The following is a 13987-nucleotide window of genomic DNA, read 5'->3' on the forward strand; positions in this document are numbered from 1 at the left end:
ACCATCCAAATTCCCAGAAAACTGCAGGCCTGCTACAACTTATCTATAATAACATCAACCCCTGCACTCTAAATTCTGGAGAGTTAATTTAACGCACACACACACACACACACACACACACACACACACACACACACACACACACACACACACACACACACACACACACACACACACACACACACACACACACACACACACACACACACACACACACACACACACACACACACACACACACACACAGTATGCGTGTCTCAAGGGTAAAATGTGAAGTAATCAAGTCCTAATTATTTCTAATGAATAAAAACACTTTCCCTAAACACTCAGGAGAGTTGTAATTGCATAAACATATAATTGCCTATTTTTTATTTTATGAGGTGACTCTTCATCAATAACAAACGGGTGACTCCCCCACTCCCCATTGTTTCTGAGGTTTTCTCCCTCCTGCATAATAAAAGCATCAGTGTGGTATCAGCCTTCCACCCCAGATCCCCCATGTTCACCCCACTGTCCAACCAGGACACAGAGGTCAGGCGTCTCCTGCCAGCGCATCACGCCCACATCCCCACGGTCACACAGAAACTCACACCAATTACACTAATTAAACAGACAGGCCCTCCACCCGCCTCTGTGTGGACGGGCAAACTGACTATTCTATAGTTAGAGTTCTGTGTCTGGAGGCTGATCCATGTTCCATCAACAAAAAGTTAAGAATAATAATGTCAGTGTGACACAAGGGTGTCAGTTCCAATGGTTACTCTACTCAACTCAATCCTTATTTATAGACCACATTTACAATGACCATGGTTGACCAAAGCTGCTGTACAGGTCAATACAAACAAACAAAAAACAAGAGAATAGATTAACAAACAAGAAAACACAAAAGAAACTAGAAAATGTGCTCCTCGGAGCACAAGTCTCCGCCAGCAGACTATAGCAATTATATTATCATAGCAATAACTAATGAGATACAGTAGAGTAAAAGATATATACTGTAGTTAAATAAAAAGGTGTATGTTAAAGAAATATTTATTAAAAAAAAAATGATTTAAAAATCATATTTTGTCTTCTAATGTTTAAAAATATGTTTAAAAGAATGTTTAAAAAAAGATAGGATGAAAAAAAGAGATCCAAAAAATTATTTATTTATGTATTTCTTACAAAAATGTATATACTATGACGCATCTGATATATATCAATTATATTATAATAGCAATAACTAATGAGATACAGTAGGGTAAAATATATATCTTTTAGTTAAACAAAAAGTTCTAATACTTGTCTTCCAATGTTAAAAATAAAATAAGATGAAAAAAGAGATTAAAAAAAGATTAATATATTTACGTAATATTTACGTATTCCTTAAAATAGAACAGACAATAATATTAATTGTCAGAAATGTATTACTATATTACAAAAATATATATATACTATGACGCATCTTCTGAATGGTTTTCTGGTAATATCTTAATAACAGTCGTCTGTAATGTTGTTTCATTATTGTAATTGTTCGGTCCGACTTTATTATAAAAAATGTGTGTTGTAGACGTTAACTTCTGAAATATGTCTTTGAATGCAGACAGATCTTTGTCTCTTCTTTGTATCATAGAATCCGCGTCGTAACCTAATAATCTTTCAGCTGTGTCATTGAAACAGATGACCCACTGCTTGTCTGTATAATCAGTAATTAAGACCTTCAAAAGAAATCGATAAATATAGTTTTTAACCTCTTTGCATTTCTTACAATAAAAATTCTGTGTTTCAGTTATTTTTGTGTTACAATTCGGACACGATTTATAAAAACAGCCATCTGATTGAATGTCAAGAATTGTACTCACCACGCTGTAATAATTACTCCATTTTATATTTTCATCTTGTGGAAATTTCATTTCTTTCAATGTTCGCGTTTTGAAAAATATATCAGACGATGCTTTAGTTAAATTCTCTATGTCCAGGACTTTACTTCTGGTGTCATACCATGTCTTCAACAAGTATGCCTCTTTTATATTTGGGTCGACGATAATGATAGAGTTGGACGATACAGATAAAGATATCTCGTTAAAATACGAGATATAAGCTGACTTCACCGCTACAATGGATTCATAACTGCCAATAAAGTTCATTGCTTGTTTACCCCATAACGTCACTGTGATCTGTTTACAACTCTGGTCTATTAGACTGATATTCCGCTTGTACGTTTTCTAATTCTTGTGATCTGTATCGTTTCTTCTTACTCGTGTTATGTGCTTGTTGATGTTGTCTTTCATTATTTAAATACTCTGACCAGTTCCTTTTTTTCCTTTCGATGTTCTCTTCAGACTCTTCTACTTTTTCTTCCAGAGATTGTAGCAATCTTTGCTGTGTCATATTGTAAGCATTCATGGCTAGTCTTCGTCTTTTGTCATTTAGCGATTTTTTGTCTCTGATTAATTTCATTCTTTCTTTATGATTCTTGCTCTGTTTAATTGAAGCAATGCTCTGTTTACATTGAAGCAATCTATCATATGGGAGTCGTCATAATTGACTGGTTTGTTCAAATACTTGTCTGTCTTCTTCATCTTCATTGTCTTGAACAGTTTCAGCAGTTGATTGGTGTGTTTGATCAGCTTTGGCCTTCTGCGCCTTTGTTTGACCAATGTTAGGTGTTCTCAGAGGGACACACACACGCACGGACGGGTGATTTGGACTAGAAGATACTGTTCCAATCAAGACTGATTGATCCTGTCTTACCTCGCTTCAAAAACGTAAACGGTTTTTTGAAGTGACACACCTATTTATAGAATTGTATTTCGTCATGCATTCCTCTAGCCAATCAAAGGCATTGGTGTCAACATATTAATACGTATTAAGATTTCGGTCTTGTTGTGGGATCAATTCAACTCTAGTCCTCTTCTGTGTTACTGTTGTAGATGAGTATGCTTTCTTAGCTTTGGCCTTCTGCGCCTTTGCTTGACCAATGTCAGGTGTTCTCAAAGGGACACACACACGCACGGACGGGTGATTTGGACTAGAAGATACTGTTCCAATCAAGTCTGATTGATCCTGTCTTACCTCGCTTCAAAAACGTAAACGGCTTTTTGAAGTGACACACCTATTTATAGAATTTTATTTCGTCATGCGTCCCTCTAGCCAATCAGAGGCATTGGTGTCAACAAATTGACACGTGTCACGTGGAGCTTGCCCAATGTTAGCTTGGCTAACAATGTTTGCTCACACAAAGCGAAAACATATTCTCCACCTTCGGCGGAGACAACAAGCTAAACATTACACAAATGACGCACAAAAGAAGGGCTAAAAGCAGTAATGCACAGTAAAGGCAGGGGTTTGACACCCAAATTGAAGGCCTGGAAGAAGCCTGGGAGTCTTTACTGGGCAGAGAGAATATGTAGAGGCAAATGGTTCCAGAGCTAAGGGGCAGCTACCGCAAAGGATCGGTCAGCTCTGTTTTTTTTGCCTAGTTCTAGACACAATCAGAAGCAACTGGTCAACCGACCGACCTCAAAGCTCTAGCTGGGGTGTGATTCAGAGACTCAGAGTTACTGCTGGACTGGTCACTGCAGGGTTAAACCTTGTCTCTCTCCACCTCCAAACCCAACAGAAACAAGGAGCACTGTCTTTTTAGTTCCTCCCTCCATGGAAAGGCTGACTGAGATGTACAGAGAGCCTCTATCCACTGTCACACAGACCAGCCAGTGTTCACTAAGACATCCAAGCTGACGGCTGCTGGTGGGTGGGGGGTTGAGCCAAATTCAACATCAATAATGACTTTTGTCAATAATAATTATTAACACAATCCATGCCTTTTTTACATGATATTATGGTATTTTTTTGTTCTTTAAATAGGGCTGTTGAGTAATGGGGCTGAGGGAGGATGGGGGTGACAGCAGAAATACAGGTGGCAGAGATACACAGGTGTATAGAGATCAGCAGAGACTCTGAGGTTACCAAGGTCTTCATCTCTTCACTGGGGCTCCAGACGCTCATAGGGAGTCTCCCACACTGCATCCATAAGCAGAGGGCCGGACAACAGAGCAACAAAGAGCTAAATAATATGAGAGGGTGGTCTCTTGACACACACACACACACACACACACACACACACACACACACACACACACACACACACACACACACACACACACACACACACACACACACACACACACACACACACACACACACACACACACACACACACACACACACACACACAATACTGTCATGTTGCTTTTCCATCCTCATCCCTTTCTCTCCTTTCCTTTCACTTTGTGTTTCCCTCTACTTTATGTCCCACACATACATTAGTGCTTATAAATGGACGTGCGCTCACATACATTCATGAGCAGCTAAAGCTTATCAGACACAAAGGTCTTATCTCTACCCTGGGCTCTTACCCTTCCCTGAGCTCTCAACCTCTTAACACATTGGGTGCCAAAACCGTATATATACGGTTTTGCGCATACTAACGTTGAGTGCCAAAACCGTATATATACGGTTTTTTAAACCGTATATTTTTTCCTTCACAGCAACAGGAAATATCACTCCTACAACATTTAGACTCCAATCCACCTCCTGGTTAACTTATGACTTCAAAAACCTGTATCTCGGCTCCTGTGCACTTTTTTTTTTTACAATGTTAATTTAACTATTTTCAACTGGCTGCAACTATGGAATGGATTTCCGAATGTTTTAAATTTTTTCCCCCCGATTGTACGAGACCTGTATGTGTGTAATGAGGGGATCACCGTGAGGACGGTGATCACTGAAAATATTTTGTGACTACTTGAAAAAGGTTCAAAATGTTTAAAAAGTCCTGGCACTCAAAGTATAATATTTTAATAAACCTCTGGCACCCAATGTGTTAAGTGAGATTCCATAACAGCAGCATGCAAGCCAGTCCTCTGCAGTTACCCGCTTCTACCCATAATTGTCTGTCTGGCATCTCATTCTGGGCAGAAACATGAGCAGGGCATCGATCTGCGTCCGCTGCAGACCAAAGCCATGGCAGACGAATGGACGGGCAGGTAATCAGTATACTGGTAGGCAAAGCAGGAAATGTTCTAACAATTGTTTAGTGTGACTGGGGATTGTCTAAATGGTGCAATTGATAGTCTGCACAGTTCGAGAGCCGAACAGAGCCGGGCATTTAACCACAGAGCCGATGAAAGCATCACCACAGAGGGCACAGTGTGTTCATTGTGGGTTTTCTCAAACTGGCTCCCCTTTGCCTAGTCTGTTAGTCTGTATGCCACGCGTGCCCCCCCCTGACACCCTGCAGTGCAGAGCTGCAGTCGTCCCACTACGGCCCAAAGCCAAACCATCATACGGCTCAGTGACCCACCAACAGCAGCAGGTGGAAGTCCATTAATGCAGTTTGGGGACCACCTGCAGCACCCAGCTCTCCTCTCCTCTGTGATTTACTGGAGGGGCTTCAAGCTGCGTTAACGTGGCCTGCTGATAATCACAGCGATGGCTCATCAAGCACACCTGGACGGCCATCAGAGCCGGGCGGGCGGCGGCCATGTTCACATTTACGGCCATTAGCTTTACAACATCCACATGAGGACACGCCTCCTCTACTCCTCACGCCCATGTATGGCACAGTTGGCATGGCGACACAGAGGAGGAGGAGGAGGAGGAGGAGGAGGAGGAGGGGTGTGGGAGCAGAGAATATGAGCCTCCAGACCGTTAAACATCATGGTCGCTCACAGCAGAGCATCTCAGGCTCTTCTGGAGGCTGTACTGTTTCCCATAGGATGGGTGGGGGAGCAGAGAGATTATTTTTGTCACCTATAAATGGACTGCATTTATATTGCATGTTTCTCCAAAGCGTTTTACAATGTATTTCACATTCACACACAGACGTCGGAGGAAACCATGCAAGGCAGCAACATGCTCATCGGGAACAATTACATACATAGTATTCATACTATGTATCTATTGTTGTATTTGTATTTTTGTATATTAGTATGTATGTTGCCAAATAATTTATTTTGGGTTTTTATTACTTTGTATTTCTTAAGTGAGGTGAGATTAACCTTCTAAACCCGACAGGGTTTTCTAAATCTCACCTGCACATCCCAACACAATATGATGCTGTTGTTACAAATGTGTTGTTTTTAAATGTGCAAATAAATAATAATACAAAAAAATTAAAAACAAATCAGTGTCTTGCTCAAAGACATTTCGACACACAGCCAGGGATCGAACTGGGAACCTTACGATTCCAAGATGGCTGCTCTACCTGGCCGCTCGTCAGCGAGCCAGCTGCTAGTTGAGTGAGTGGCCACGGCCATCGGCCGATGGCCGCACGAGTCGCCTGAGTTGGCACGCTGTGGTGGACGGAGTCATTTATCTCCCCGTCTCAGCAAATCACAAGCCCAGTCCTCCCTAACCATCCTATAGGGAAAACAATATGCCTTCTGGAGAGGAAGCTCGCTGGTCTTCACCGACAGTGAGAGGGTCCAAGAATCCCTTCTGTTCAATGTGCTAATTACTGCCTCCCCAAGATCTCCACGGCAACCCGAGCGACTTCTTCCTGGTGTTTTAAAGCTTATCAGAGTGGGGGTCAATAGGGGGGGGGGGGTGTACACCAGATGGTTAGGGGGCAGGCAGGGTCGCAATGGCTCTGGGAGCCAGCTGGTGATTAGAGTCTCCTGGAGAGTGGAGACGGTGAGACACAGCGGGTGGAGGAAGTTTGCAGTGTAAGGACATCACTAAGAGCAGGAAACATCACGTCACCAAGCTGAAGACCACCAGCACTGACCAAACCAACCACACCAATGGTCCACAAGATAATTCTAATCATTTATCAGCTTAGAATCCAAAATACTGTCTTTGTATTCAGCTTCCAAATAAACAACAATAATTGTACTTGATTCATTCAGACGAAGTTGCATCACAAAACAAGCTCAAATACGATCACTTCAGTTGCTCACAGCCTTCTCATCGTCTAGGAATAAAAATATGCAAGACACTCCTCTGTAGCTTGTATTGCATCAAAACACCCTGTTTAACAGCCCAGAGAGTGATGATATATTATATCTTTAAAGATATAATTTTCTCTCTCTCTCTCTCTCTCTCTCTCTCTCTCTCTCTCTCTCTCTCTCTCTCTCTCTCTCTCTCTCTCTCTCTCTCTCTCTCTCTCTCTCTCTCTCTCTCTCTCTCTCTCTCTCTCTCTCTCTCTCTCTCTCTCTCTCTCTCTCTCTCTCTCTCTCTCTCTCTCTCTCTCTCTCTCTCTCTCTCTCTCTCTCTCTCTCTCTCATATATATATATTCACTCAGGGTAGATGATGAATGAGTGCTGGGTGTAGCTGCAGGGAGAGGAGAGTCTCTTTAATATGTCACCAGAGAGGAGAGTAGCTTTAATATGTCACCAGAGAGGAGAGTAGCTTTAACAGAGAGGGCTGTGGAGGCTTGGGTGGAGCACTGAGCAGGGTGGGGAGGGATGTGAGGGATGGTGGGCTGGAGACCATCGACCATACAAAGACTGATGACCATGAAGACATAGGAACAGGCCTTTGGCTAATAGGAGACTTCTCCATTGTCTTGGCCCTGTTGTGTGGGTGCGTGTGTGGCATACCGTGCTCTGTTCTCCCTGTGGTTTCTGAGCACAGGTATTAAGAACATTGATTCACTGATTGTTGCAAGAAAAAATATATATATATTTCGGGGACATGAGGTTCAACTCGTGGAGCTCTGACTGATAACTTAGCAAAACATCAAGATGGCAGAGAGAGAAATCTTAGTGATGTAGGTGATGGACAGTCAATGCGTTATATGCACTGTATAGTCAACCTTCTTTGATTAGTCTCAGTGTGTTTGTTCTAGTTCATGTGTGTCAGTACTGGTGACTCTGCACCGGTGTCACTAAAATAGATTCCTGTGAAATTACAGTAACACAGTAAACTCCTGAGAGTCAAATTAACTCTGAAAGTTACCACTGTATAGCTGCATAACTTTATCTTCAAGAGAAATCCCAAAGAAGTACCAAGCTATAATCTAGCAAACCAGCCAGCTGTTATCTGTTAAATTAGTATCAAACCAATGCTGCCACCAGAGCTGGTGGCAAATCCCTTCCTCTCGTCTTCCTCCAGAGTTCACAAAGCACTGCATGCTGATAGTGAGTGTGTCTTTTTCCTTTGAGATAAGTGCATGAGAAGAAGACCCGATCAGTTCCAGTGTGTGATTGAATGTGTTTTGTTCCTAGCAGATCCTTGCTACAGATGCAGTATCATAATGAAAGACTGTGACAGAAGTGTGAGTGTCTGGCTGTCAATATATGAAAACATCCTTTATGGGACGATTTAGCCAAGCAGAAAGAAGCTGTCCCTCAGGTACGCTCTTAATCTGTCAATAACAAACTTAACCCATTGACTGCCAAGATATTAAACATAGTTTTCTATCCCCATGCCAGCACAATTACCTTAAATCAATGATCGTTGAAACGCTGTGGAAGATACATTATGTAAAAAAAAGACACGAAAAAAAAGTTCCTGTGGGTAGGCGGAGGGATCTGTGAATCCACAGGGACAATAACGTTCCAACCGCGATCCGCCATTTTGGGGCTTTGGTCCGCTGAAAACGGGTGGTTTTCAATGCAAAGAAAATAAACTGAGTTACAGCTGTTTTTCTGAAAATCCCATCGTTGGGTCGGATGGCTTCCTGTTTTTTTTTGGAAGGACGTCACATCCAACTACTTCTTCTCTGAGTGACGATCGATCATTCCAAAGCTGTGTTAGGTCGCCCCTTGTGGAATTATTATTATTATTATTATTTTTTGGAAAGAACGCATCAATGCGATCTTGGCCATCAAGTGATGCATTTGAAAGAATGCATCAATGCGATCTTGGCAATCAATGTGTTAACTGAGAGTGGAAACTAAAATAAATTATGTCATTGTTCACAAATTAATATGACTGCAAAAGTGTCACATCAGATACTTTCCAAACGTGCACGTAAAAGGTATGAAAGCATCTGAGGCACATTTTGCAGCCATCTTCATGTTTGAACAACGATGTGATCTAACATGGTTGGCAGTAAAATGCTGTGTCCTCGATACATAATGACCCGTAGCAGCGTATTTCCCAGCTCAGGTGCACAGCGTCTCGGGGTCTGCGACCTCACCTGCACACTTGGTCCTGCTAACGAGCGGTGGTCCGGGCGGTCCCGTGCCCCCCTCCCCGGGCCGGGTCAGCAGCACGCTGATGTGGTACTCCGTGTCCGGGTCCAGGTGCCAGAGCTTGTAGGTGACCATGTTGACGGCGTGAACCTCCGACCACGGGGACTGGCTGGCACGGTACTCGATCTCCTTTCTGATAATGGGGCCGTCTCCCAGGATGGAGTTGGTGTTGAGCTGGATGATCAGGTAGGTGGAGCCGGCACGCAGCAGCTGGGGTGGAGCTATGGGAGACGGGGGCACTGGGAAAGAGGAGACATGAAAGTCAAGGTTTTCATTTCACCATGTTGATACACAACTGGTACACAGCAAAAACCACATACGGATCAAGAGTTTGATTGATTGATTGATTGATTGATTGATTGATTGATTGATTGATATGCATGCATATGCATGACGACCATAATTGTACATATCTGTCGACAGAATAAAACAAAAAAGACAGAGCTTATTTCCACTGTGGTCCTTTGAGTGCAAATGGTGCCATGTGTTTTTGGGGAGGAGAGACATACAAAAAAATGTAATCCATAATGAGTACATTCATACCATTTCAACGTTCTAGACAAGTCAAATAGAAAAGAAAGCATGGGTACGGTAAAAGGAACTTGTTACAACTTAGATCAGGGTACTGCTGTTCTGTACACAGAGGCAAACGTGTGATATTATCGATGTAACTAATTAATGTGATATTAATGTAACTAATTAATGTGATATTAATGTAACTAATTAATGTGATATTAATGTAACTAATTAATGTGATATTAATGTAACTAATCAGCTCTGAGGGAACACAGTTCCTGCTGTCATAAAAGCCCCTGGAGACCCTGTGTGATCCCTGTGACTGCAGAATGCCAGCAGGTCAACAGTTCACATAACTGACTGCTCACAGCTATTAAAAAGCCATTAACAGCAGCACATACATCTCACAAAAGGAAGTGTAGGAAAAAAACAACAGGCATATGGCACTAGTACGAGAAGTTTACGAACAACAGTGCTGGTTAACCCGATCCATATGCATCGCATACGCACATCTGACGCTCCCAACGGCTTCAAACAGGAAGCCGCTGTGATGAAAGAAAGGCCCCTGCGTTGCTGTGAGGAGGTCATTTCAGAAACCACCAGCAGAATGTCAGTTAGCAGGAGACTGGAGCAACTGAACAATGACACAGACAGGAGACACAGGAAAAACCAGGACAAAGAGCCATAGTAGGGGGTACTAACCACCAAAAATGGCCAAATCGTTACACGGCGGATAAAAGCATGAAATTTGATACAGATGTCCCTTGGGTCATCCTAAAACATCCTAGAAGGGGTGCCCAAAAAAATCTTAAACAGGAAGTGAGTTCTGGACAAAATTCAAAATGGCCACCTAAACTGTTGACCGTTGACTCAAAAGACACCAAAAGAATCTCCAAAAAGCATACAATTTGGCACACATGTCCCTTAGGTCATCCTAAGACATCCTAGAAGGGGTGCCCAAAGGAATCTGAAACAGGAAGTGAGTTATTGACTAAATTGAAAATGGCCGCCTAGTGTTGTCGATTGACTCAAAAGACAACTAAAGAATCTCATAAAAGCATACAATTTGGCACACATGTCCTTTTGGTCATCCTAAGACATCCTAGAAGGGGTGCCCAAAAACATCTTAAGCAGGAACTGAGTTATTGACAAAATTGAAAATGGCCGCCTACAGTGTTATCTATTGACTCAAAAGACAACTAAAGAATCTCATAAAAGCATACAATTTGGCATACATGTCCCTTGGGTCATCCCAAGACATCCCAGAAGGGGTGCCCAAAAAAATCTTAAAAAGGAAGTGAGTCATTGACAAAATTGAAAATGACCGCCTACAGTGTTGCCCTTGGGTGATCTGAATGCATCCTAAGGGGTGCCAAAAAAAGTTGTAATAGTCTCTCAATGGAAAACACTCCTCCCACACGGGCTGCACTGCTACAATATTCAAATCGAGCAGCCAATTGGCATTTGGTCCAGAAGCCTGAAAGCTATGCAATCTCTACCATCTCCTGACAAATATGGATGGATTAAAGTCGCTGATTCGTGGACACCTTTATGGACACTCTTGCCAGAGGCTGCCAAAGTTTGTAGAGAACTCAAGTGTGGCTGCAAAGCTGAGCCCCTCTGTTCGAGAAAGTGTAGATGCCGGTATGCTGGGTTACCTTGCAGAGCATTATGCCAATGTGCTGGTAATTGCGAAATGGCACACATGAATACATGTAGTTACTAAACACTAATCACAAAAAAACAGTAATGATCAAGAAGAAAATACATGAGAAGATAGAGTGTAAAACAAGCAAGAAGATGTAGAGTGCAAAATAAATAAGATGCATAGAGTAAAATAAGAATATGCAGAGTAAGATAAGATGCAGAGTAAAATAAATAAGAATATGCAGAGAGTTAGATAAATACAGAAGATTCAAAGAGTACAATACAAAATAATGCAGAAAGTAAAATAAATAAGTGATGTAGAAATGAAAACAGAAGGTAGACTACAAAATACGGCAGGTTATGCACTGCATAACCTGTCGTATTGAGTCTGCATAATATGCAGACTGCCATGGTCAACTGTTTAAACAGCCATTTAGAATTTCTTCAACATGGTCCCTTCCTAAAAAGTTTAATAAACAAGCAAACAAACAAATAAATAACCCCTTCTAGGATATATTAAGAAGCACTCAATGTACGTACCAAATTATACACTTTTATGACGTCCCGTTTTCTTTTGTGTCAACTGCTTTAGGCGGTCACTTCCTGTTTAAAACCTTTTTGGGCACCCCTTGTAGGATGCGTTCAGATCACCCAAGGGACATTTGTACCACATTTCATGCTTTTATGAGATTCTTTAGGTATCTTGCATCATCTTTCAACACTGTAGGCGGCCATTTTCAATTTGGTCAATAACTCACTTCCTGTTTCAGATTTTTTCGGGCACCCCTTCTAGGATGTCTTAGGATGACCCAAAGGACATGTGTGCCACATTTTATGCTTTTTGGAGATTATTTTGGTGTCTTTTGAGTCAACGGTCAACAGTTTAGGTGGCCATTTTGGATTTTGTCCATAACTCACTTCCTGTTTAAGATTTTTTTGGGCACCCCTTCTAGGATGTTTTAGGATAACCCAAGGGACATCTGTATCAAATTTCATGCTTTTATCCGCCGCGTAACGATTTTTCACTTAGTGCCCCCTACTACCAGAAGAAGATCAGACTTAGATCTGTGGCCGTGACCAATCCCTCATTCCTGTAGATACACTGACGTCTATTATGGCTGTCTGCTCTGAAGGCCTTCCACATTACCAGCACCTCATCATCTCATGTCTATCTTTCACTCTACCTCCTCCACTGACCTGCAGTTCATTTGCAGGCTCCTCCCATTGACCTGCATTTCATTCCACTCCAACAGATTCTCACTCTCAAGTCGTACTATAGTGACGGGTTGGGACAACATCTGACCATGTGTCAACCTTTTGACATGATGGGATCCTATGTTGCAACGACCATACACATGTGCCAACAACCCACATAATTCCTGCGGGTCGCGCTCAAGAAATGAGGAGTGAATGCGAGTGCGTGCCTGCGATGTATGGGAAATTAAGGCAACAGTTACTTAAGGGCTAGGCCATGTAGAATTGATTGCCTGCCTTAAGTAGAACGGTGTGCTGTGTTCCTCCTCAGAGCACAGATTACCGCCAATCTCCGCCAGGCCGGGTTGTCCACCCAGGGCAAGCAAACTTTGGAAGTCAGTCATAGCCAAAAAATATAAACTTTTCAAAGAATGTTAACTAATCTTCTTAAAGAAGAATCTGAAAATGTCAATGACAGGAGATAAAACACAAAGTTTATATTATTAATATGTTGAACATTTTATTATTATAGATTCTCATTTGTTATTTATAATTTGTATTAAAATAAAAAGTTACTTATTGAGAAACAAGTGTTTTTCTTTACAAATCAAGAGTCAATAGCCTAATAATTAAAATTAAATATAAATCGAATATTGAATCGAATCGTGAGCTTAAAATCTAAAGTCGAATTGAATCGTGGATTAGGCGTATCGTGACACCCCTAGAGTTGATGCATCCGCTAAAACAACATTTAATACAAGTCAGGAGCAGACTAGAGCCCAGTACGTCACCCCAGAGTGAGCCGTTAAGTGATCAAGTGGCTGTGCAGAGCGGTGTGAATGCACCGTTTGAGTTGAATACAGATATGAAGAGAATAGTCCTTGTCAATCTGTGACAGGTTACATATCGAGCTTGTCACTCGTTTGATGCAACTGGTGTGAGAATACGATGTCCACTCTCACATTTCAGATCCCAATAGTTCAAAGAAATATGCCTGATGAATAGTTTTGTTTGTCTTTATTGAGTCATCTGTGCTTATTTAAAGAACAATGATCAATGTATTGCATGGCATTCTCTTACTATCCTTCTGTACACAGAAGTTTAGTGAAACCAAGAACCCCAACTATTTAAATAATTATGTCTCTCAGATTTATATTTCACGAGGTACAGTAGTAAATCCCCCAGAATAAATAAATAAATAGCCTTCAAAACATGCTTACAAAAGCTGGCAAAATACCTTATGGGAAGAAAAAGTGCAAATATGTTATTCATGTGGAGTGAGAGTTGAGTCTGGATGAGGAGCAACCATATTCAAAATGAATGGATCCAGCTAATTAAAAGGATGATTAGCCATTCATTAGTGGGGCAGTAGGGATGAGGGGGGAGATTTATGAAAGTTTTGTTAAGGATTCTACTTTGCATTCTGTAAAACAGATTACAGAGCAGC

The 13987-nt window shown here is 41.6% G+C and overlaps 1 protein-coding gene across 7 annotated transcripts in view; it reads right to left on the reverse strand.

Moving 5' to 3' along the window:
- The window catches only part of LOC308083185 (receptor-type tyrosine-protein phosphatase U), a 209605-nt gene that overhangs the window by 76076 nt on the left and 119542 nt on the right, over positions 1–13987 (reverse strand). For all 7 annotated transcript variants that reach the window (XM_080425388.1, XM_080425387.1, XM_080425384.1 and 4 more), the window contains exon 7: positions 9129–9422. In XM_080425388.1, coding sequence (XP_080281514.1) covers positions 9129–9422 — 294 coding nt within the window. The remainder of the gene's footprint in view (positions 1–9128; positions 9423–13987) is intronic.

Source organism: Gymnoscopelus braueri (genome assembly GCF_963280865.1).
Source record: "Gymnoscopelus braueri genome assembly, chromosome: 4".
Lineage (NCBI taxonomy): Eukaryota > Metazoa > Chordata > Actinopteri > Myctophiformes > Myctophidae > Gymnoscopelus > Gymnoscopelus braueri.